General features: G+C 35.6%; 1 protein-coding gene across 1 annotated transcript in view; it reads left to right on the top strand.

The window, feature by feature from the left end:
• LOC150100562 (neuronal acetylcholine receptor subunit alpha-7-like) overlaps positions 1-23,662 on the top strand; it is a 77,632-nt gene that overhangs the window by 5,798 nt on the left and 48,172 nt on the right. The window contains exons 2-3 of the mRNA XM_090402108.1: positions 2,553-2,809; positions 20,357-20,551. Coding sequence (XP_090258234.1) covers positions 2,553-2,809; positions 20,357-20,551 — 452 coding nt within the window. The remainder of the gene's footprint in view (positions 1-2,552; positions 2,810-20,356; positions 20,552-23,662) is intronic.

Below are 23,662 nucleotides of genomic sequence, written 5' to 3'. Positions count from 1 at the left end.
ATACCTTGTGGACATTTTGGGGTTGTTTCTCAAGTCTTTAGACAGAGATGTTTCTGTTTATATATCGAATAGTATGTAGTCTCCATGGCGACCAGTTCTCCAAAGTTAACAGAGAAAATGAGGCGATTATAATCATCTACATTCCTTTAGAAGCGTGTATCTCCTAGAAGCCATAAACTCCATGCAAATAGTTTCTTCTACCATGGAAACAATGAACTGGGCTCGTATTCCCCAACCTAAAAGAGCTTAGAACTCAAAAGTTTGAAGAAAACTAATACGATGTATGCTCTCTATACATGTTTGGGCTCTTAGGAGGGACAATTAACAACGGCATGTAAGAAAGAGCATATTTAACGAGAGTATGGTGATTTTTTACGCATGATGTATATTTTCAATAATAATAGACGGAGATAAAAACTTTTGCCTTATGACAATTTAAAGGATGAGATAGTTAAGTCGGTAATGAAAGATGATTACCAATAGTCAGCAGGCAAGAAAATATTCACATAAAGTACAGTAGATGAGTACTAAAACAATCCAATAGTAAACGACATTTGTGTGTCTGTTCTAGCTGATCGCTTAACTGAAGATCCTTCACAGGAGTCTTCTTTGGAAGAGACATAGACTGATCAGTAGTCGAAAGAACACGTACCGCTTGTCAAATAAGAAATGCATGGAATCTAATAGTAGGTGTTGTGTACTAGCACGCCTTTGGTAAGAAACAAAACGAAAAGAAAAGCTGGAAAACAAGGGCAGACACCTTTTTGTGAAACGAATACGATAAAGAGCAGGTTCAAAGAAAAATTCCATAACAATACATCATTATGGCAGGATCACATTGAGCAGGCGCAGTACACGCGTGACGTTATCTGTTCTGTGATTTTTTTTCCTAAGAGAAAGATCAGTCTGATGTGTAATGAAGTGGATGGATATTTTATGGTTAACTATATTACAAAGCCGCAAAGAAGATGGAATGATTAAAAGAAAAGTAAAGATAGGTGCTTCATGACTATTGACATCAAACATGAAAAATCTTTTGAAAGGTTCAAGGGCTGCTCGGACATATTTTTCTGATAAGAAGACTATTTCTATGTCAGACCTTTTGAAGTGTCTTTTTTTAAGTAGTGCACTAATAATGCAACCATGCTGAAGAATATGTGTCTCACGTGTTACTGATTACATTAGGAAACTCCTTATATATTCATTTGTGCAAACATCGATCATCTATGATGTGGTTCCATGAAAAGTCATCGAAAAAACAATTAATTGAAAGACAATTGATCGAAAAGGCAATTCATCGAACAACAATTCGTCAAAAATTTAATTCACCGAAAAATGTAACTAAAATTTCGTTAAATTGATCCATCCAAAGAGGAATTCCTGATATCATTTCGAAACTATTTTTCGAAAATGTTATGATAAAATTGATCCATTTAGAACCTAAACCGAATCGTGCAGACATCTTCTTGTACCGACAGCTTCTACTAATTCCGATAAGTCAGGGAGTTATTGTAATGCATAATTTGGAAATACACGTGATTTCTTTGTCGCCCCTATAATATAGCTGAACGGAAAACTGGAACGGTTCGACATTTTCTTGTAAAAGTTTCAAATAGCGAATCTGATTCAGATTCGCTATTTCAAACTTTTATTCCTCCCATAATAATACTATTTGAATTATTATGGGATGAATAAAATTCATCCCATAATAATTGCTGTATTGAAGTGGCGTATTACTACTAGCAACAACAATAATAATAATGGAGTCTGCGTAGGCTGGGCTTTTCCTCCCGGAAACAAAGAAATCAGTCCCATGAACAGACATGAAACAGTTATCGGACAAGAAAGACAATAAGAAACCATATTGTTCTATAATTATTCCCTATTCAAGTAGCTTTGCTATCTCACTCTGCACGGTTCAGTATTTGTTCTAAATGGATCACTTTTATCAAAACATTTTCGAAAAGTTAAAAATTTCGGTGAACTGTTTTTTCTATGAATTGGATTTTGACGAATTGTCGTTCGATGAATTGTCTTTCGATTAATTGCCTTTTCGATGAACTCTCCGGATACCGTTTGGTGTTTACCTATGGATAGCAGTTACCCTTTTCAGGAATATAAAAAAAAGAGGGAACCAAAGACGTATGGTTTCCGCTCCAGGAACTGTACTTCTTTCGCTAAAATGGGCAAAGTCACAAGAAGAACGTGTTTCAACAGCCAAAATATGGTCGCTTCATAATCTTCATTATTATGTTGACAATAATTTAGAGCAATTTAATCCAACTCGATCCAGAATATTAACTGTAAATTACGCTTTTTGAGCTGTTCCTTTGTGTTTCTTTTTTTTTTTTTTAATAAAACATTTTTTTTCTTTCATTTTTTCTTCTTTCCTAAACTACATATTCCATACTTGAAAACAAGACACTCCTTTGGAATCTTTAAAGAATTAAAATAGTTTGGTTTAAATGAATATTATTTCAAGTAATCCTTTCTATTGATTGACTAAAGTCATTGGTCGGCAATGCCAATAAGCGTAATCCTATCTTATGCAGTGCAGACGAAAAGATCGATAGTACGTTTCCCACCAACGTTGTGGTTAGAAATAACGGCAGCTGCACCTTCATACCTCCGGGGATCTTCAAGAGCACGTGCAAGATTGACATCACCTGGTTTCCGTTCGACGACCAGAAGTGCGAAATGAAGTTTGGTTCGTGGACGTACGATGGCTTCCAGCTGGACTTACGATTGGCCAGCGAAGATGGTGGAGATCTGTCAACCTACATAACGAACGGAGAATGGGACTTGATTGGTGAGTAGTTCCCGCATTTCGCTCTTCTGTTATCCTTTAAATGGAACATCATAAGATGGATTAAGATTTTTTATAAAAATTTTACAAAAAAGAAAGAAGTTATAAGTATCATTATTGCATGTTATTTATTGCCTTCCCTTGTAAAGCAAAATAAAAGGGTCATTTTTACTACTTCCGATTCGATGAGGGCCACATCACATGTTTCCGGTGGATGTTTATATTCATCTTCCATGTGTGTATTGACAAGTGTACCGTTAAGAAAAAGAAAAATGGCGACACCATTCAAAGTGACGTGTGTCCATTGTTAAGGGAAATCACGTGCAAACGAAGCATTTGATTGGCCTGCTGGGAGAACTAGTCGGAACTCGCTTAATTTGATTAATTAAAATTGCTTTGGAGTGAGCTTCGTTCTACTTTGATTTGTTTGCTTCGGATATTCCTCCTATTATAAATTATTATGTACATACATTCTCTGATGAGTGCGCAGCTGTAATTTGATAAGATTCGTGGTAAACATTTTTATTTCAGTTTAAATAAAATATCAGTATTACTTAACCTAGAATCTAATTCGTTAGTTGAGAGGCTTTTAAAACAGTTGTTAAATACTAAGCATTAACAACATAAAACGAGTTATAGTTTTTCTACACCCTCTGTCCAAAAAGAAACCGAACTTTTGAAATTAGAAGAAACTAGTGGCTACACCTGTTGTATACTTTAGTTGTCGAAAGCGACAATCTTCATTAGTGTTGTATCAACTGTTTATGACATTTGTTTCAAACGAAGCCGAGTTATAGTGCCAAGAGTGACAGTGTGTTTTGAAGAATGGTCGGTCGCCACTATATTCATGCAGTACGCGACGAATTCTCGCCATCAATCGCTTCAAATCTTCGAGATAAAACTCACCATTGACCGTTTGGCCAGGCTGAACGAATTCTTTGTGGATAATGCCCTTGGAATGGTAGAAACAAATCAGCATCGTCTTTACTTTTGACTTCTTCAAGGGACTTTTTTTTTTTTTTTCGGATGCCCCTCTTCTGGTGGTCTCCACTCAGCACTCTGACGCTTTGTTTCGGGCTCATACTCAAAACACCACGTTTCATCACCAGTAACGATCATTTCAGGGAAGTTAGAGTCCTTACAAGAGGTTTTATTGAGGTCCTTGCAGTGTTCAATTCGATACCTTTTTTTGGTTCGGTCAACTTGCGGGGAACAAATCGCGAATTCAATTTACGAAGGCCCAAACTCTCAGTCAAAATGTTGTCCACAGTTGATTTTGAAATCCCCAATTCATCTTCAATCAATCTCACGGACGATTTCGGATTTTCTTTGATGAAAGCACCACGTTTTTGATGTTAGCTTCGCTCAGTCCAGTTTTTGGATGTTCTGGCTTTTCATCGTCTTCAAGCGTCTCACGACCACTTTGAAATCGCTTAAACCACTGGTAAACTTGAGTACGTGATAAGCATTCATCACCGCATGCTTTTTGAAGCATTTGATGCGTTTCCGTAAAACCTTTACCAAGTTTAACACAAAAGTCAATCGCAGCTCTCTGTTTGAAAATCATTTCCGTCAAAACACATTGTCACTCTTGGCACTATAACTCGGCTTCTAGTGAAATAAATGTCATAAGCAGTTGAGACACCACTAATGAAGGTTGCCGCTTTCGACAACAAAAAGATACAACAGGTGGCGCCACTAGTTTCTTCTGTTTTCGAAAAGTTCGGTTTCTTTTCGAACAGAGGGTGTATACTCTTTTTAATGGATCCCTGAGGGTGATTTATCGATGTCCAGCAATTGTGTCCAATAAGAATCACTGAGACCTGCAAGATTGGATGCAAATGGTAAAATATCCCTGTAAAAAGAAAAAATAGAATTGGGTGTCGCCATTTAGTCCATTGCATAAGTGGCCATTGATCAAATTAGTCTCTCTCTCTCTCTCTCTCTCTCTCTCTCACACACACACACACACACATGCAACGTGCAATCTCATATACGTACACAATTTTTTTTATTATTATTAAACTATAACCATTCATTGTTAAATAAGGTTTTCATCAATCTTGCTTAATTAACGTTAAGCAAGATTGATGAAAATGACAGTCGATATCAGTAATTGTTCGCATGGTTCTAGTCCCAGTCCATTAAACATGCATCAAAACCTCTTTCTTTTCTCCTTTTTTTGGGGGAGGCATAATATTGTTGCTAGATTCAAAGGTGGATTGTAATGCTGTCGCCTGGCTCAGTCAGGAGTTGATTCCAGAGTTGGTGGAAGAGATCAAGCGTGTTGTTCTGCTGTGTTAATGGTACTCATAGAGGATATGGTTTCTCATCTTTGGTTTGAAGACTGTAAGCATGTGATTAGTTGCCTCTTAGTTGGGGAGTTGTACTATCTGCTCGTGTACTAAAGCGATGGTTACAGAACCATGGTTTCTTGATTGCACGGGTATAAGATTGAAATATTCGTCTGAATGAAGACAAATGCTGGATTGTTCTAGATCGGTGGCAGAAGAAACGTTTTTCTGAAAGACCAACGTATAATTAGCATTCAGGCTGAGAATTTACTGAGGCATTGATTGTTCAATAAGTACAAGATCTTAGGATCATTCTTCAAATGGTTATAGGCATCGATATTTAAATATGAAGAAAAATCTCTTCTTTCCTTTTTTACACACTTGTGATGGGCGGCTAATGCTGGATTGGTGAAATAGGACACGGATGTTGTTTTCACGGAGATGATAATACTCGTGGACAAGACGACTTCTCACCTTTTGCTTGAAGACTATAAGCAGAGAGGCAGCTGCCTTTCTCGATGAGGGTGTTGTGCTAACTGCTTTTATATGATGAAGATAAAAAAGTGTATACCACTACTATCACAGTGATGAAGACATAGTAACCGAACGAATAGTTGCTAGACAATGCATGCACAAAGTTAAAATATTCTTCGTTGGAATAGAGCTAAAGTGAAAATCGGTCAGTTGTTTGCAAAGTACTTCAAATAGATGCGACGAAATGCTTTCTGTTGTAGAGAGAGAAATTCTCTGATAATTCAGAGTTAAATTTGTATAGTATATTAGGGATCTTCTCCCCTCTTCTTTTTAATTGTTTTCTGAAATGTGCCATAGATGAAGCACTTCATGAATGTGACACTGGAATAGTAGTTGGCGGACTAAGAATAAATAACTTACGTTTTGCAGACGATATCGATCTTCTGGCAGAAAGGGAAGAAGAATTACAAGAGATAACCAGCTGTGTTTTCGGAACAATAAAAAAATATGAATTATACATAAACCTACAAAAAACAAAAACAATCATAACTTCAAAATCAGACATTGAATTCTTAAAGATACAAATTGGCAATAAGCAAATTGAGAATGTAAAGAAGTTCACATATCCAGGAAGCACGTTGAGTCAAGATGGTCGTTCAAAAACCAACATTAAATAACGAATTGCTAAGGCAACTGTGGCCCTACAGAAGTTAAAACCGTTCTGGGGAGGTAACAGAAAAGCAATCACAACCAGACTAAGACTAATTGACACCCTGGTGAATTCTGTCCTCTTGTATAGTTGTGAGGCCTGGACTTTATTGAAGGAAGATGAGAGGAGACTCCTGTCTTTCAAAATGAAAACTTACAGAAGACGTTTGAGAATTCCATATACCGCTAAAGAAACCAATGAAAATGTCCGAAAACTGATTGGAATGTCATTAGCCCTCTTCACATGAAGACATGTGAAGAGGGCTAATGACATTCCAAAGCAAGCACCAGGAGGAATCGTTACGGGATCAAGGGTTAGGGGCTGACCTCGATTAAAATGGACTGATAACATCAAAAAATGGACAAATTCCTCTCTTTCTCAACTGACATCAAGAACAAGAGACCGAGATGATTGGAGGAGGCTAACCAAGAATATCCGCTACCAGCCATGAGTGACCCAACGGTACATTTAGGACTACGGGAGAGAAAGAATATTAGGGACGGGGAGAGCGTTATGCCACATAAACACAGGTAGATAGATAGATAAAGAGAGAAAGAGAGAGAGAGAGAGAGAGAGAGAGAGAGAGGAACCCGTCTGTTTCGAACCGAGTTAGTAAAATTCTTAAGCTTAATTTGAAACCCATGATGACAATGATTAACAATTCCTACAATCTCTTTGTACAGAATAATGCAGATATTTCATTCATTTTTTTATTTCGTTCGTTCTTCTTAAGTATACGTTACTTTAATACTTAAGAAATGCCAGTTAGACAGTTCCGTGGTATTCTAATAAACCTTATTATGTCGAAGAATTCATTTTGAACTGATTCGTTTAAGGGTAGTTAAGTCTTCGCATCGAAGCGATACACTTCATCTCAAAACGCTTTCAAACATCTTACGATAGAGCTTGATGTTCCTAATTAGATTGCTACTTAGATGTAGGCGCAATCTAATAACCCCCGTATGGAACACTGGGCACTGCACTACAGATTTTGTTGTTTGCATCAGCTGTGCGTTCCACTCACCCGTGGAAATTGATTTTAAGAATTTAATTTTGTCTCCAGGAATGTTCCTTCGAAAATTCTTTATTCTAAATATTTAATTTTAATTTTCAAAACGTTTCAAAAACTTTAAATGTTTCAAAAAGTTGAATTTGATTAATTCACTATAATGCTAGTAAATAAATGATGAAAGAAAGACATTAAAAATTCAATATAATTTAATAAACTACGACATTTCCTTCAATTTGATTCGTTCTCTTTCTAACTAATGCATTATAGAGTTATCTCGATTGTCTGCTTGTATAAAAAAAAAAAAAGAAAAATTATTGTAGGCAAGAATATCGGTGAGAATAAACCACAAATTAAAGCAATCTACAATGAACTGAATGTAAACTATGTGCAAGAAAGAAAATTTTACAATTGAATTCCTAACAATGAAAGTATTGTTGAGGTTGTGATTGTTTATAGTAACAGATTCCAATAACTGAACTACACGTAACAAAGAATATTATATCCAGAAATTCTCATAATAAAACCATTGTTATATGCGATTGTCAATAGCTTTTAATTCGATTATCTGTAAATTTACAGATACTCTTTGGCGAAAACACATTTGTATATGTTTTCGCCAAAGAATAAACACCTCATAGGGAAAGCTTCATATCTTGTTTTTATAATTTAGCATTTGATTACTGCTTTACAATCTAGTTGTATTGTTAAAAAGCAGTAAGTGTAAGTTGATTAATTTTGAGTTTCATAAATTAAAAAATGACTATAAATCTTTATGTATTTTACACTTAAAGTTCTTAAAGCTAAACACTCTCAATTTTTTCCTTCTCTATACATAAAAATCTTCCTCAGGCTCCATGACGTTCAACAAATGATGCACTTTTTGTAAAAGAAGACTATTCACTTATTTTAACAGCATTTTTGTAAACTCCGTATACGCCTTATGATTCATTATTACTCAGGGAAGGTTCTGGAGTAATTTATTTATTTTTAATATACTATCTGTGTAAACAAGATGACAGACCATAAGAGAATCTTTTCAAGAAAAGGAATTATAAATGCGAAAGATGCCCGTGGTTAAAAAAAAAAAAAAAAAAAAAATAGAGTCTCTCTCAAGAATATGAATAATGAATGGAGAGAAGCCCCGTTTTTTGCGCCTTAATTTGTCAAGAATAAAACGAACACATTAATTAGATACCTTCGGCTTCACGTAAAAAGGTTTATTTAGATTTTTTTTTTTTTTGTAATTATTTTTGTGAAGGATATTAATCTCTTCATCTGTTACTGCATTTGAATTCCTTTTCATAAGAACAAAAGCGAGGGGGTTTGCGAACCTCATAACTGTTGGATGTAGCGTCAAAATATGATTTTGGATTTCTCCGTACATTCGGTTATATCTAAGAGTACGTTTGTCCGACTTGAATGTACAAAGCCAAATGGATTCCGCGTCGCCTTGCATATCTGATGATTTTTTTATTCATTTCATAGAAAAAATATTTCTTTTAATTTATTCAGGAATGCGTTATTTTGTGAAATGTTCATGAAAATAATACCACAGGAAAAACTTACTTTAAAAATATGATTATAAAATCGAAGCATCTTATCTTGTATTGTTCAAAGGATTTTAATAAAGATATTGTTGGTTTGCTGTATATCAGTAAACTAACTTTTATTCTGGAAGCCTCTTTTTAAAAGCGAGAGATAATTGGATAACAATTTTGATGGTATAACCCTTAAACTAATTTACCGAAGATGAAGAATAATTATCTTAATTTTGACTTCTGCGTCCATTATTTTTTTATATATATTTTCTAGTCGATCGGTTTATTTAATGTATGAATTTCTCTGGCCCTTCCTTCAAATATCAATTGTTTAGCACGTAATGAAAGTATAGTGCATTTCCCCTATAAAGGTGGTTTTTATTTCATTTAAACTTCATTTTTCATGACTATCTACATATAACCACGTATAATTATGATTATTTTATAACGTTAGTTAATTGGAGACTATCAATCAGTACACTGTGATTCAACAATGGGATATGGAAATCATTGTTGAATCACAGTCGTTATTTATTCAACAATGATTTCCATATCTCATTGTTAAAAAATCAGTCGCGATTTATTCAACAATGATTTCCATATCCTATTGTTGAATAATATTCCTTATCAATCACTGAGTAATGAGTAGGCAAGAAACCTATTTTTTTGAATTATTTTTAATTTTTATTTGTTGTTATAAGAAACTGTCTAGTTATTGATTGTTATATGACTACGTAGATTATCCAATTTTGTAATCATGTTTATCGCCTCTTACATTTACATTTAATTAGGATTGAGAATTCTATTTATTAATCCTATAACTTATAAAAACCGTTTATTAACTATTACACTTAATAATAGGTGTTATTGAAACAATACCATTTCCAATTAATAAACACTCAACACCTTGTTTTGTATTTTCCCAGTGATGGCCGTCAATTACTTGGAATTTTCTGATTTATTATTAATCCACTATAAAATCTCTCTTTTTTTATGCATAAAATATCGAAGGGGTGATTTAAAGCTTAGTGAGGTTGCTCTTGTTAGACCCGTAAAAAAATCAACGCACCCAAAAAAAAGGATGAAAAATTAATACCGGAAGGCTAATTTTATGGAACATCATTTATCACGTGGCAATTGTTGTAGCTTAGCAACGAGAGAAAAAAGGGATTTGTGTATTAAGGAAATAACACAAATTAAAAATTCCGGCATTAATGACGTATAGATCGGTCACACGACTAATGCCGACATGCTCGCGCGATTAATGAGGGCGCATGCAGATTTTGTAAAAGGCACTTCAGAAAATTAAATAAATTTTCTCCAGTGGTTGAAAATTAAGGCCTTACGAAAACCGCATTTCTTAAAATGATAATTTCATATTATTCTATTTATCACAGATTTACTGACGCATTTAATTAAAAAAATAAATGAGTAAATAATTGAATATCAACTAAGGTTGGGAAACGAGTCATAAATCGATATGATTTGATCCTATAATTTTTTAATTATTACAAAGAAAAATTAGTAATATATTTATATATTTTGATAATCAAAGGTATATTTGAAGGCGTTTCCAATCAGCGGATTTTTTTTCTTTTATTTCGGCATTACGATTTATTATTATTATTATTATTATTATTATTATTATTATTATTATTATTATTATTATTATTAAGACAGACTTATAGGAAGTCAGAGACTCATCGAGGGAGGCCACATACAACACACACCAGCTATCATACTTATTCTTCAATTCATTCACACTGCTTGCACTAACAACTTCTAATGGCAATCCATTCCAATCACGCACCACCCTCAGAGAAAATCTAGGCCTCATCTCCTTCTTGGCGGCATTCATTCTCAACTTCCAAGAATACGATATTCTCTTTTCTCCACCAGCCATAAATTGAACAATTCCATCTACTGAAATCCTGTATGACCCTTTCAGAAGTTTGTAAGTCTCAATCATATCACCCCTCTTTCTTCTGTCTGCTAGTGTCTACAGTCTACAAATTCTCAATCTGTCTTCATGATCAGTATTCCATAATCGTGATATTTTCAACACTCTTCTTTGCACTCTTTCCACTGAATCAGAATCACAATGGAAACCAGGAGACCAGACCTGCGAGCAGTAGTCCAAGTGAGGTCTCATCAAGGCCTTGTAAAGAGGCAAAATAGCATCCTTATCTTTACATGTGAACGTTCGTTTCAGCATTGAAATTATCTTTTGAGTTATATTTGCAATCTTTGCCACATGGCCCCTAAATTTCAACTTCCTATCTATTAACACTCCAAGATCCCAAGCCTCATAGGTAATCATGCCGAAGTGAATGACTTTACACTTACTGACATTGAACTGACTCATTTTCCCAAGCCCACAATTCCAGCTTATTAAAATCATTCTGCAAATACTGCATATCAGCGGCATTCATGATTACCCTGCCTATCTTTGCATCATCAGCAAATAGCTGTATGTCGCTTGTCAAATCCTTTCCAACATCATTAATGTACAGATTGAATAACAGTGGACCAAGCACTGATCCTCGTGGTACACCACTTGTTACCTTAAACCTTGCAGACTCAGATCCCACGTAAACCACTTTTTGATATCTGTCAGTCAGCCATCTTCTTATCCATGCTAATGTTGTATAACCCAAACCCATTTTCTCAAATTTATGCAGCAGTCTGTCATGTTGTATTCTGTCAAAAGACTTAGCAAAATCCAAAAGTATCACGGAGTATCCATTCCCCTCGTCTAGTTCAGTGGTAACATTGTCATAGAATGTGAGCAAGTTGCTAAAAGATGACCTTCCCTTAGTAAACCCATGTTGCTCATTGCAAGTAGAGATTCACTGTTAACCCATTTCTGAATGTGAGCCTAACCATTTTTTCCAAAATCTTCACCACCACTTCTGAGATACTGATTGGTCGATAGCTGGACACATCGGCCTTTGCACCGCCCTTGTGCATTGGAATTATCATACATTCTTTCCATTCCTGCGGAATCTTCCCTGTTCTGAGATTAAAATTATATATCCTGGTCAAAGGAACAGCCAGTTCAGCTGAACGCTCCTTTAGCACCGTGCTGATATCCCATCATTCCCTGTTGCTGAATTCTAATTCAGTTTGGGCAACAGCTCTAATACCTCCTCTTCACACACTTGAGTTTCTTCAGAAGAGGTAGCAGTGAACTCAATGTAGCATATACCAGTTTCATAGCTTTTAGGAAAATGGCCACTCATTAGTTGAACAATCTCTTCCGCATCTGTCACTCTCTTTTTCATTCTTCCTTTTACTTGCAGCACATTGATAGAACTCTTGTAAGTTGTCTTATCTTGCAGTCTTGACTCTTCTGGGCTGTGCTTATAAGCAGCAGGCTTATAATAAAATTTAACAAGCTTTGCTCTTGAGTTCCGTCTGTCACATGCTGCTTGAGGAAGTTCTCCCAGAACAGCTCAATCACTGCTCAATCAATATTTGGATAATCAAAGTCTCCCATTATGATTGCTCTTTTTGAGCTCATTTGTCCATTTGGTGATGAATTTTTTCATCACAAGCAACTGATCCACCAGGTCTGTAACAACACGTCCATCTCACACGAGATGGCTTGAAATTCACTGCCATATGAAATACTCTTACTAGTACTACAATCATAGTTCTCAACACCAACTGAATTCAAATCATCTGATATCATTAGCAGCCCGCCCTCTCCTATCCTGTCTATCCTTTCAAAAAATATTGTACTCTTACTCTCGATACCAGTTAGTATGTGTGATTCTGATAACCAGGTCTCATTAATGCCTAAAATCTGAGGTCCCAACACGTTGACCAATGCAATAAACTCTACTTTCTTAATTTCTCACACTCATACTCTTATCTGCAGTCTACATAACACAGTTGGACAACTTGCAGATCTCCGTTCTTCTCTAGTGCCTTATACATGTAGACATATTTACACATATTTGATGGGTCCAAACCGACCGAACACAAACCCGAAATCGTTCTCTCTTCTTTTCAACATTTCCATGACAAAGTGTGGGATTACTATCTAGATATGATAGTACTGAGTTAAGGAGGGCGATGATAACAAATGATTTCACGCGCAGGCTATGTAGAAGATAGGGATATGAGTTTTTAGACGTGTGAGGTGTGTTTGATGGCAGAGATGATTTGTATGAGAATGATGGCCTGCACTTGAATTCATTTGGCATCAGAAACCTGGAGAAATTACTTCTTGGTATGACACCCAATGCAGAGTGAGGGAAACTAGATCATCAACGGAGGAATGGGAAAAATGTGTGTGAAAATTCAGTATGTGAATGTCTTTGAATATGGTTATCAATGTGAAGAAGGGGTGGAAAAATCTGCTTTGTGTTTGGATCTTTTAAGTATGCCTGAGGAGGGAAAAGAAAATATTCTAGACAAAGACCAAATAGATTGCATATCTAATTATAAGAATACGCTAGCTGGTAATTTATTATGCCTATACACAAATGCCAGGAGCATTAGAAACAATTGGGTTGATTTATTGAATACGATGTGGCCTAAGACTGTTGGCATTAGTGAAATCTGGCTATCAGAATCAGATATGGTAAGTGGGATCGAGTGTAACGGGTATACTATTTTTAGGAACGACAGAAGAGATAGGAGAGGAGGAGGAGTGCTGCTAATGATATGAAATGACTAAAGTCCATTTAGGGTAGAAATACAAGAAAACAATGATGGTAACAATGTCCCATGTAGCGATTAGGTTGAGTCTATCTAGTGTGAAGTGGAGGTTAGCAAAATGAAATATATGGTGGAGTGTTGGTACAGACCTGGCAGTTCAGTTACAGGGGACGAAGAAATGCATCACCAATTTAGCCTTATGGATACCAAGCGAATGATCATTATGGATGACTTTAATTTCCCAAACGTTGATTGGGTAGAAGGGAAATCTCCTGATAAGAAAGAACAGGACTTTATTGAATTGTTAGGGGATAACTTCCTCAAGCAGCATGTGAAAGAAGGAACTCGAGGTCAAAGAGTGTTGGATTTGCTCATAGCGTCAGAAGGGATCTCTGTCAAGATTATAGCTATTTTACCACAAATTGGTGACAGTGATCATGCTGTTTTTTCTTGGGAAGCATCTACTTGTATTAAAGTTCCGATTAAATCAGGCTACATGATGAATTACAAAGCTAGAAATTATGATCAACTTAGAAGAATATTGTCTTTGGTTCCATGGTATCAGTTACCGAATGGAAACGATGTCAGCAATGCATAGGAATCGTTGGAAAAGTGCTTGAAGAAAACTGAATGTATCCCTAGTGATCGAAAAGTAAATAGGTTGGGTGTGAAATGGATGTACAGCCTTAGTAAGCTAGAGAAAGATGATGTGGAAAGACATCTTTCCACATCATCTTCTTCTAAACAAGAAGAAGATGATGTGGAAAGAGTATCGCGAGAATAAGAGTGAGAGGAGTTATGAAATATATTAAGCTCAGGCCAGAAAAGTAACGAGTATTGTGAGAAAAGCTAAAACCGAGTATAGTATGATACGAAATTGACCATGCAAGCTAAAGACAGTCCAAAAGAATTTTATCGTTATACCGCAAGCAAAAGAAAGAATGAATGTGTTCAGTTAATGAGTGCTCACTTTGCTAAGATATATCAACCAGGTGTAGGAAGCATGTTGCACAGTGCTACTGCCACGTTGGATGAAGAGTGAGAGGTTCATGAAAATGAGGTTGAAGTGTTCTTGCATAACCTGGATAAGAATTTGTCAATAGGGACAGATGGAAATTGATTGTTCAGCTGAATTGACTAGGCCTTTTACACATTTGTGTAACTTTATAAAACTTGATGTTTGTATAAATTGAGTCTCGCTCATGAATGATACCACAGGAATGGAAGGAATGTATGATAATTCCATTGCACAAGGGGTGGTGCAAAAACGGATGTGTCTAACTACCCACCTATTAGTATCTCTGGTGTGATAGTGAAGATTTTAGAGAAGTTAGTAAGAACTCGCATACAGAAATGGGTAGACAATCATTATATACTCTGCAGGGAACAGCATGGGTTTACTAAAGGAAGGTCATGTTTTAGCAATTTGCTCATATTTTATAACAATGTTACGGCAGAGTTGAATAAAATGACTGGATGCACTATCGTAATGTTGAATTTTTCTAAGGCATTTGATAGGATGCCACACGATAGGCTGTTGTGTAAACTGGAAAATATGGGATTGGGACACAATGTATTGACTTGGATCAGGGGATGGTTGACAGACAGATATCAAAAAGTAATATACAGTGGGTGTGAATCTGTTAAATTTAAGGTAACCAGTGGTGTGCCGAATGGTTCAGAACTTGGGCCATTATTGTTCAATCTATACATTAAGGACATCAATCAGGGTCTTCTATCATCAGATTTCCAATTGTTTGCTGATGATGCGAAGATAGGCAGAGCAATCAGGGATGCTACTGATATTCAGCAATTACAAAATGATTTGAATAGACTGGAAATCAGGGCAAACGAAAATGGCTATCAGTTTAATGTCAGTAAGTTTAAAGTTATGCACTTTGGTGCGATTAGAGTTCCGGGGACATATTATATTAGGGGTTATGCTACATGAAGCTGAAGAGGCAAGGGATCTTGGTGTATTGATGGATAAGAATTTAAAGTTCAAAGGTCGCATAGCAAAAGTTGCAAATACAACTCAGAGGATAATTGCTATGTCGAAGTGAACCTTGACATGTGATGATAAGGAAGTCATTTTGCCTCCTCTTTGTAAAGCTGTGATAAGATCACACCTGGATTATTGTGCGCAGATTTGGTCTCCCGGGTTCCAAGGGGATAAGAAGCTGTGGAAAGAGTGCAAAGAAGATTTACGAAGATTATATCCTGATTATGGGATTTAGATTATGATGGGGATATTGCGAGTATGTGGATTACAGACTGGTTAATAGGAGAAAGAGGGGTGATATGATGAGGTCTTTATACTTTTGAAAGGGTGTTATAGCATTTCAAATGATGAAATTTTTTGTTATATGGAAGGTGGGGAGAGAACACGGGAGCATCCATGGAAGTTAAGGTTGTTCACAGTCAAGAAAGGGGTAAGAGCTAGGTTTTTCTCCCAGAGAGGTGATTGAGTGGAATAATTTTCCCTTAGGGACAGTGAGTGCATCTACTATTTTTTTTACATATGATACATACATTAGATACATTTGTTTACATGTGATACGTACATTACATGCGTTTGATTACCTATGCTACATACTTTCTTTTTTAATCTTAGCTGAGATGTAATTTCTCAACTTTCATCCTCTATCTGAGGATAACACCAGTTAGTTATTATTTATTGGTTTGTTTGCTGTTTTGAGAAGCTACGAAAATCAAATCTATGTTTAATGAGTTTGATTTCCACTGCAGCCGTTGATTGAGAAATTCGCGCACGCACGCACGCACACACGCACACACACACACACACACACACACACACACACACACACACACACACACACACACACACACACACACACACACACACACACACACACGGTAACTTGGAATGCTTTGATGCATCGGTGAAATAATAATAATGATAATAATAAAAGGTCCATTCCTTCATGTCGCTCTTACACTCACAGTCTCACCATTCCTCCCTTTATAATTTAGTTTCCCTGACTCTCTGTGTTAGGTCTCATACCAGTTATTAGTTTTTCAAGACGGCTGATGTGAAACGCATTCGAGTATAGGCTGTGCCTCTTATACAAACCTAACATTCCCTCAAGCTCACTCCACACATCCAAAACGTTGCATCTATTCCTTCTACAAGGCCTACGCGTCGAATGGTTTGCCATCATAGCCCTTCTTTTTAATTCGAGGTAAAATACTGACGATTTTCACTTTGGCACTCTTCACTCTCGCCTTTTTCCAACATGTCCTCTCTCATACTGAGCTTGTCGCTAGTTAAGTCGCACATCAACAGCATGTTTTATTATAGAGTAGCCATACCAAATAACACGCTACATTTTACAAACACTTACTCGATTCCATTTCTTCTTGACTTACCTGATTCCGTACTATGTTGTTTCTTATTTTACTGCTTAATTTTCTTCTCTTCCCTACGTTCATTCAAACGCCTCTCGAATTTCTGTAATTCCCGCATCATCTTTAATCTACTTTATTTATGCTAATCTCTTTTCAATGATTTGAATACATTTTTAGATTAATGACAATAAATAAGTTCTTATTACGATAATTCATAAGAATAACTGTGTGTTTATTGTCTGCAAGTGATAATCTCTAAATAAACCGAAAACATCTTCTGATCACTTAATTCGCTCTGCTTTCAAATTCATCTGTTTCAGTCATGATAGGAAGATGAGATTACGTTTGGAAGTAATAATTCAAAATTGTTGAGAAGTCCAAACAAAGCAAAATGTGTGCCACATATATTTATTAGATCTAACAAGAAGGCTGTAACTGAAAATGAGAATTTTTACAACATTTTGGTTTATAATTGCAGGCGTTATACGCGACTTCCTCTAGTGTGAAAGACTTTAGTTCAGTTCTTATTATAGTGCAAGAGGGGAGGAAATTATAAGACATTTTCAACCGAAGTTAGGCGCTGCTCCGATGCCACAAGGGGTAGGTGAAGATTTTTCCACCAAGAAACGAGTTTTTCACTAAACAAAAAATGAAAACTTGCTTGAGAGCAAATACGATTTATTTCCTGTCAGTCTTTTGCAATTTTTCCGGAAACAGAAGTATAACATGTTTCTTAGAAATGAATATTGTGAAGAGGAAGTATGAATTTCATATGGCGAGTTCTCACGCGAAACAGCCAGCCTGTTCTCACGTTTTGTTCAGCGGGTTTGGTGGACCAAATTTTCTTACAAGAATTTATATACGAAATTCGAACACTTGTCCGAACCATGAAACTTTGCAAGCAAATATTTTATGTATTCAACAAGACTAACAAGAAATCCAAGAAGTTGTTTTTTTTTTCTTTAAAAGAAAATTGAGCGATCGTAAACATGAAATCTTCAACAAAACATTTTCTTTCTCAAAGTTACTTGAGACGATCATGAGATCAAGTCAATGGTTTCTTTTTGTTGAAAATAAGGAACTCATTTTAAGTACGGTGTTAATATTTACTGTTTGAGGGATATTTTAAAATAAAGCATTTCAAATATATTGTTATTTCTAAGAGAACTGCAATCGGTGTGTTGAGGCGTACACGATTTCCAATGCAACAATCTGGTTTCTGCCACGAAACCAGATTGTTGCACTGGAAATTGTGCGTAACAGTACTGCGTAAAAAAAAGAGAGGTATTGCGTAAAGGGGGGGGGGGATATAATTATTTAAACCGAAGTGGGAGACAAACAGATATTGACTGAACTTCCGAATTGGATTAAACAAAAGTAAATAAACCTATCAATTACAAAATTCCAAGAAATATAGTCCTTTTTGAAATAATACTAATACAGATCTCCGTGTGTGTGTGTGTGTGTGTGTGTGTGTGTGTGTGTGTGTGTGTGTGTGTGTGTGTGTGTGTAATTTTGGAGCAGCTGGTAACTGTCTGTGGAGAGCAAGGTGTGCTGTTTATCTAGCGCAGTGCTACTACTCAACCTGAGGCAATAAAGGTCTCATTCGACAATTTCATTTTATTGAAGGAGAGCAAAAAGAGAAGACAGAAGATCGGAGGTTGGAAAATTAGCGTGTTATATCCCTTATCAATAACACGTTCGGTATTAAATAAAATCTGAAGCTTGAATGTATTATTTGAGTAACACTCACAGAATAAGTTTAAAGGTTTTTGACTCAATCAAATAGTTCTGATAAGCCTTTAGATTAGATTCAGCTAGTAGAAAAATAAAAGATGCCACTTCTGTAGAATTAAGTGTACAGTTGGAAACTTCCACATACGGCTCTATCTCGCCATAGTTATAATGCGTAAGGACTGTGGCCTTCGCGCGGTTAGCCTAGTGGCTATGAGCTTCGCAACAGTATGCCTGTGGCAGGAGTGTTCTAGGTTCGATTCCCGTCTACGGTGAGAAGCTTAAGGATCTTTCTCAGACATAGCCAAGTTAGAAGATCTTGGGCGTGGATAGCAGGGGATTTCTCCCCAGTTTATCTGGGGTTTTTCCTCCCGCAAGGCAGGCAAACCAGTCTTAGAGGACACAACGCTTCGCAGACACATGGGGGTAACGAGAGCTGAAAAGCACACCAAAAATTTTGGAGGATGAGGAAGCTAAACTTAAGAATATGATGTTTGTGTAAGAAAATGTAGAGATGTAAATCAGAAACCTATCTTTACTGAAAATCTGAGTATTATCAATGGTAAGTAGGAGGAAGTGAAATGAGATCTTTTTAGACAACACTGTGAATTGATAGCACTGAGGTTGACTAAGCTGCCCTAACAGTCATTGAATAATGGCAAGAAAATATATTTAATTAGAATGTTTAAGCACTATAAAGCCTTGTATAAATTTTGTTGAATGAATGGGGGGGGGGGGAGGAATGCGGATATGGATATACTTATCAAAAAAAAAAAAAGAAAAGAAAAAAAGATGAATAAGATTTTAGGTTAGTTAGAGAAGTACGTCCACGTATTTGTCTTGCACATTTATGCACAATAAGACAACACTTTTCTTCCTGTACATAAACGTAGAAGGAAGTTTAGATATTTATAACAAGCACTAGGATTCAGTAGGGAATTCCAATAAGAGAAAGCCAATTACCATCACTCACGCTGCGAACGAACGAAGAGAAAACTGACCAGCCGCTGACAAACGGTAAAAGGAAAACCATAAGAGTTACGTGCTAAGTAGTCTTACTTGATAACAAATAAATATAGAAATAAACCTATCATATCAAGCGATTTAAAGAAATATAACTTCGCTTCACTTACAGACTAATTAATTCTGACAACACCCATCCCATCATAAAAGCTTTTCGAAAAGAAAGGTATTGCACACGATCCAAACGGCTCGCACCCCGTTAACGCTCTCCCCCGCCCCAGTTTTCTCATAAAACCCTTCCTCAAAGAAGAGTCCTTATGTATAATATATATATATATATATATATATATATATATATATATATATATATATATAATTGTAAAAACAATTAACTTGTTTTTCACCTCATCCAGCTTCCGGGATATATAACGATTTGTAATTATCTGTGTTTTACCTGAAGGTTCAATAGTTCTTTTATTCCCGTGTAGTGCGGTACTCTGGATACAACCAATGTTGTGTTATCATATGACAATTCTAATTTATCATCAATCCTGCTCATCAAGAATAATTTGAGGAGGTGCTAAATTATGAAAAAATCATGATTGGATATTTTGATTTGAGGAGGGTTCGCATCCTTTCTCGTGTTTATATTCAATTATAATGTCCAGTTAAGATGTTTCAAAAAATAATCTTTGATTTTATCTTCGCATTAGAAATTTTTTGAGAAAACGCATTGAGAAATTAATTAAATAAATATTAAATGCAATTAACAATCTTTTATAATTACAGGTTTGCCAGGAATTCGCAACGAGATCTTTTATGCCTGTTGTCCGGAGCCGTACGTGGATATCACTTTCACCATCCATATTCGTCGCCGAACTTTGTACTACGGTTTCAACCTCATTATTCCATGTGTTCTCATCTCATCAATGACACTCCTGGGTTTCACACTGCCCCCAGACTCAGGAGAAAAGTTAACTTTAGGTAGAAATTTTTCTCATTTTATATACAACTATTTGCATTGTTTCTGGGGATGGTTAAAATGCATAACACTTGACATATGCAAATGACATATGGGACATTGAAAATTGCGATATAAGTGAAAAAGAAATTTCTCCAAATTCTGCTCCAAACTGAATCGCTCAAAAATTGCTTCAATCACTAAATGCTTTCTGAAGAAGCCTATCTTACATTAATGCTTACGTAAATGTAAATTAGTATTTTTACAACCTACAACTTCATCAGCAACGTCATAAATGATTCTTTTATTATATAAATAAAATATATAAATGGATTCATTTATAATTCTTCCATATCTCAAGTGCAGTGCATTTTGCCTTGTTTTCCTTTTAATAAAAAATTATCAAAACCTTCCTGTAACTTCACATTTGAAAACGAAGCTGTTTATATTCATTTCTAACACTTCTTACTGTCTTTTAGATATTCTGTTCATAAACATGTTTATGACCATCATTAACGACCACCCCCACACTCCATTTTAATATATAATCAGGATTCCAGAAAGATCAAACGAATTATTGTGCTATTAAAATACGAAGGGGAAAATTAATTTATTGTATAAGAAATTAAGAATATATAGTTTCTTATTAGATATATTTGGACTGATTTTCTGTCTAAATTGGAAATGTAAGCTATTAAACACAGAATTCAAGATGAGATAAACAATATTTTCAAGAAATTAGTTGAATAAATCTCCAGAAATATCCGTAGATCTTTTGTATTTATATGTTTAAACTTTACGTAGCAATAATTAACTGTGGTTCCAGAAAAATCAAATTATCAGCTATATTTGGGTTCTGATTATAACAATTATTATTTGCAGCTTATTTAGAAATATCGTCTGTGAAATCCAGTGATGTATATAAATGGCTGCTTAAATTATCCAGTTTAATTAGCACATAAACATTCCCTTCTTCCATTATAATCAAACAACGTCCTCCTGTACTCTTTCATTAAAATATTAAAGGAGTAGTTCCAGTCCAATTCCGGTTTTATCTCTTGAATTCAGAACCGGATTGGACTTCACAACATGATTTCGATATACATCACTTACATTACACTACAACAAATAACGTTTGTGATTTTGGTGATTTTCCTCGGCCTAGTAAAATATATCTGGTATGTACTGCATTTCTGGTATGGGTCTAACCATTGGTTACTTATAGAATTAAAAACTTGATTATATCATTGTTTGTAATCATTAACGTGACTTTTAAATAGTGCATGAAGGTCATACGAGGATCATTATGGATTTAAAAATGCCATCAGGAAGATCATTATGATAATCTAAAAATAGAATCATTTAAAGTTTAAAAGCTTTTTAATTAGGCTAACTCTCAATTGTCCTGATGATATTTGGATAATGCTTGGCAATAGAGATTTATATTAATTATTGAACATTTTATTTCATGAAGATTATCGTAATGCATTCGTAATAGCAGATGAAAATCTTATGACGTGTACGAAATATTACAAAAAACAAACAAATATTCACCTTTGACGTCCGCAGACGCCGTATGGTCACTGCCGTACCTCATAGTTTCGGCAATGATGTCTTTTGCTAGAATAAGTAGTAGGGTCACCGATTCCCTACCCACACAAAAGTTCGTAGGACAATCACAAACATAGATGCACACAGCGTGATTCGAACCGGTAGCCTCTTGGCTAGAAAGCCTCTTCGTTAACCATTCGTGATTCCTTTATCAAGGAAAATAAAAATAATATCAAGAAATTAACAACGATGAGGAAGTAATGGATTTATACAATAGTCATGATTACGATGGGGATGGAATGATGATAACAGGTGCTCATGGCACTTACCACTCCATCATCATTACTAACAAGAAGAATCAGGTTCAGAAAACAATGATTGTTCATATCATTCTGACTATCTCGAACACCAGACACAGATTTCTAACATTAACGTAAATAACATTAACGTTGCTTGTCCTTGAAAACCTTGTTAGTATTTGAATAATTTTTTTTGGTCCCTTTCTTAGTTAAACTGGATTTAAGTAGCCTTTTATAAAAACTATAATTTCTGCTCTTTTAATGAAATTAAAGGTATATCGATACGAAATGTTAGTAATGCTTTTATATCTTCATATTTGCAGTGTAAAACAGAATTCAGCGTTAAGAGCATCTAACAATGACAGCGAAGAACTTTTCTATATCCAAGCTTAAAAGGCAGAACACTTAAAAGGCCAACTTATATAAAAATCTTAAAATAATTATACTTTGGCTGGATAAATAGCACATTTGTAGCAGACTCCATTCAGTATTTTTCCGTTCTAGTCAAAATTAACGGGGAGAGTTTTTGGTTTGCGTTAAATTCAAATCTAATTTTTTAAGTCCAGCAAGTTTTCTCATCAATCGGGATATTAGTAGATGAATGTCGTAATTACTAGTCCAAGTCTTTTCGGATATTCATATTTTGGTGTAGTTCCAGTATTTATTATTTCCGGCTTGCAGTTTATTTAAAAAATAGATACATCTTTGTGATTATGGAATCTGTCAGTACGCTACGGAAAGTGTACTCTATCGGTTATCTAAAACCTGCGGCATGTTTGTTCTGGTTTCAGCAAGTTCCACTCCTGCCTGCGAAAACAAGATGCCATGGATACAGTGGACGCTGCACCATTGACATTAGACCCTAATGATAATATGAAAGTTGTATTTTACACAGAATAAATTGTTTTGGACTAACGGCAAAGCCAGAGTATATTCACATCAGTTACATCGATGGATTCATGATGCTGGTAGCAGCACTGAAGATGTTTTTGGTGTGATGGTGGGTTAAAAGTATTCTTACTATACAGTAGATCCTCTTATACCGACGGAGCAAAGGCAAGTTGTAGTTTTACTTCAATATGTAGGTGCATCCCTCCATTATCGTTCATTTGTCTGGTAAGAAGTATTACTTCTGGTAGAAGAAGACTATATCCCGGGCATAAATCGCTTGGAAAAGGTCGCAAAATATACGAGGGTGTATTATTATTATTATTACGTAACACCTCCAGGGAATCCAAAGACTCATCGGGGGAGGGCACCTACTCTATAACTCTCTGTCTCCAC

This window comes from Typopeltis vanoorti, chromosome 12 (genome assembly GCF_054136105.1).
Source record: "Typopeltis vanoorti isolate ZY-2024b chromosome 12, IOZ_Tvanoo_1.0, whole genome shotgun sequence".
NCBI classification, from domain to species: Eukaryota; Metazoa; Arthropoda; class Arachnida; order Uropygi; family Thelyphonidae; genus Typopeltis; species Typopeltis vanoorti.
This window is presented reverse-complemented; position numbering and strand designations above follow the sequence as displayed.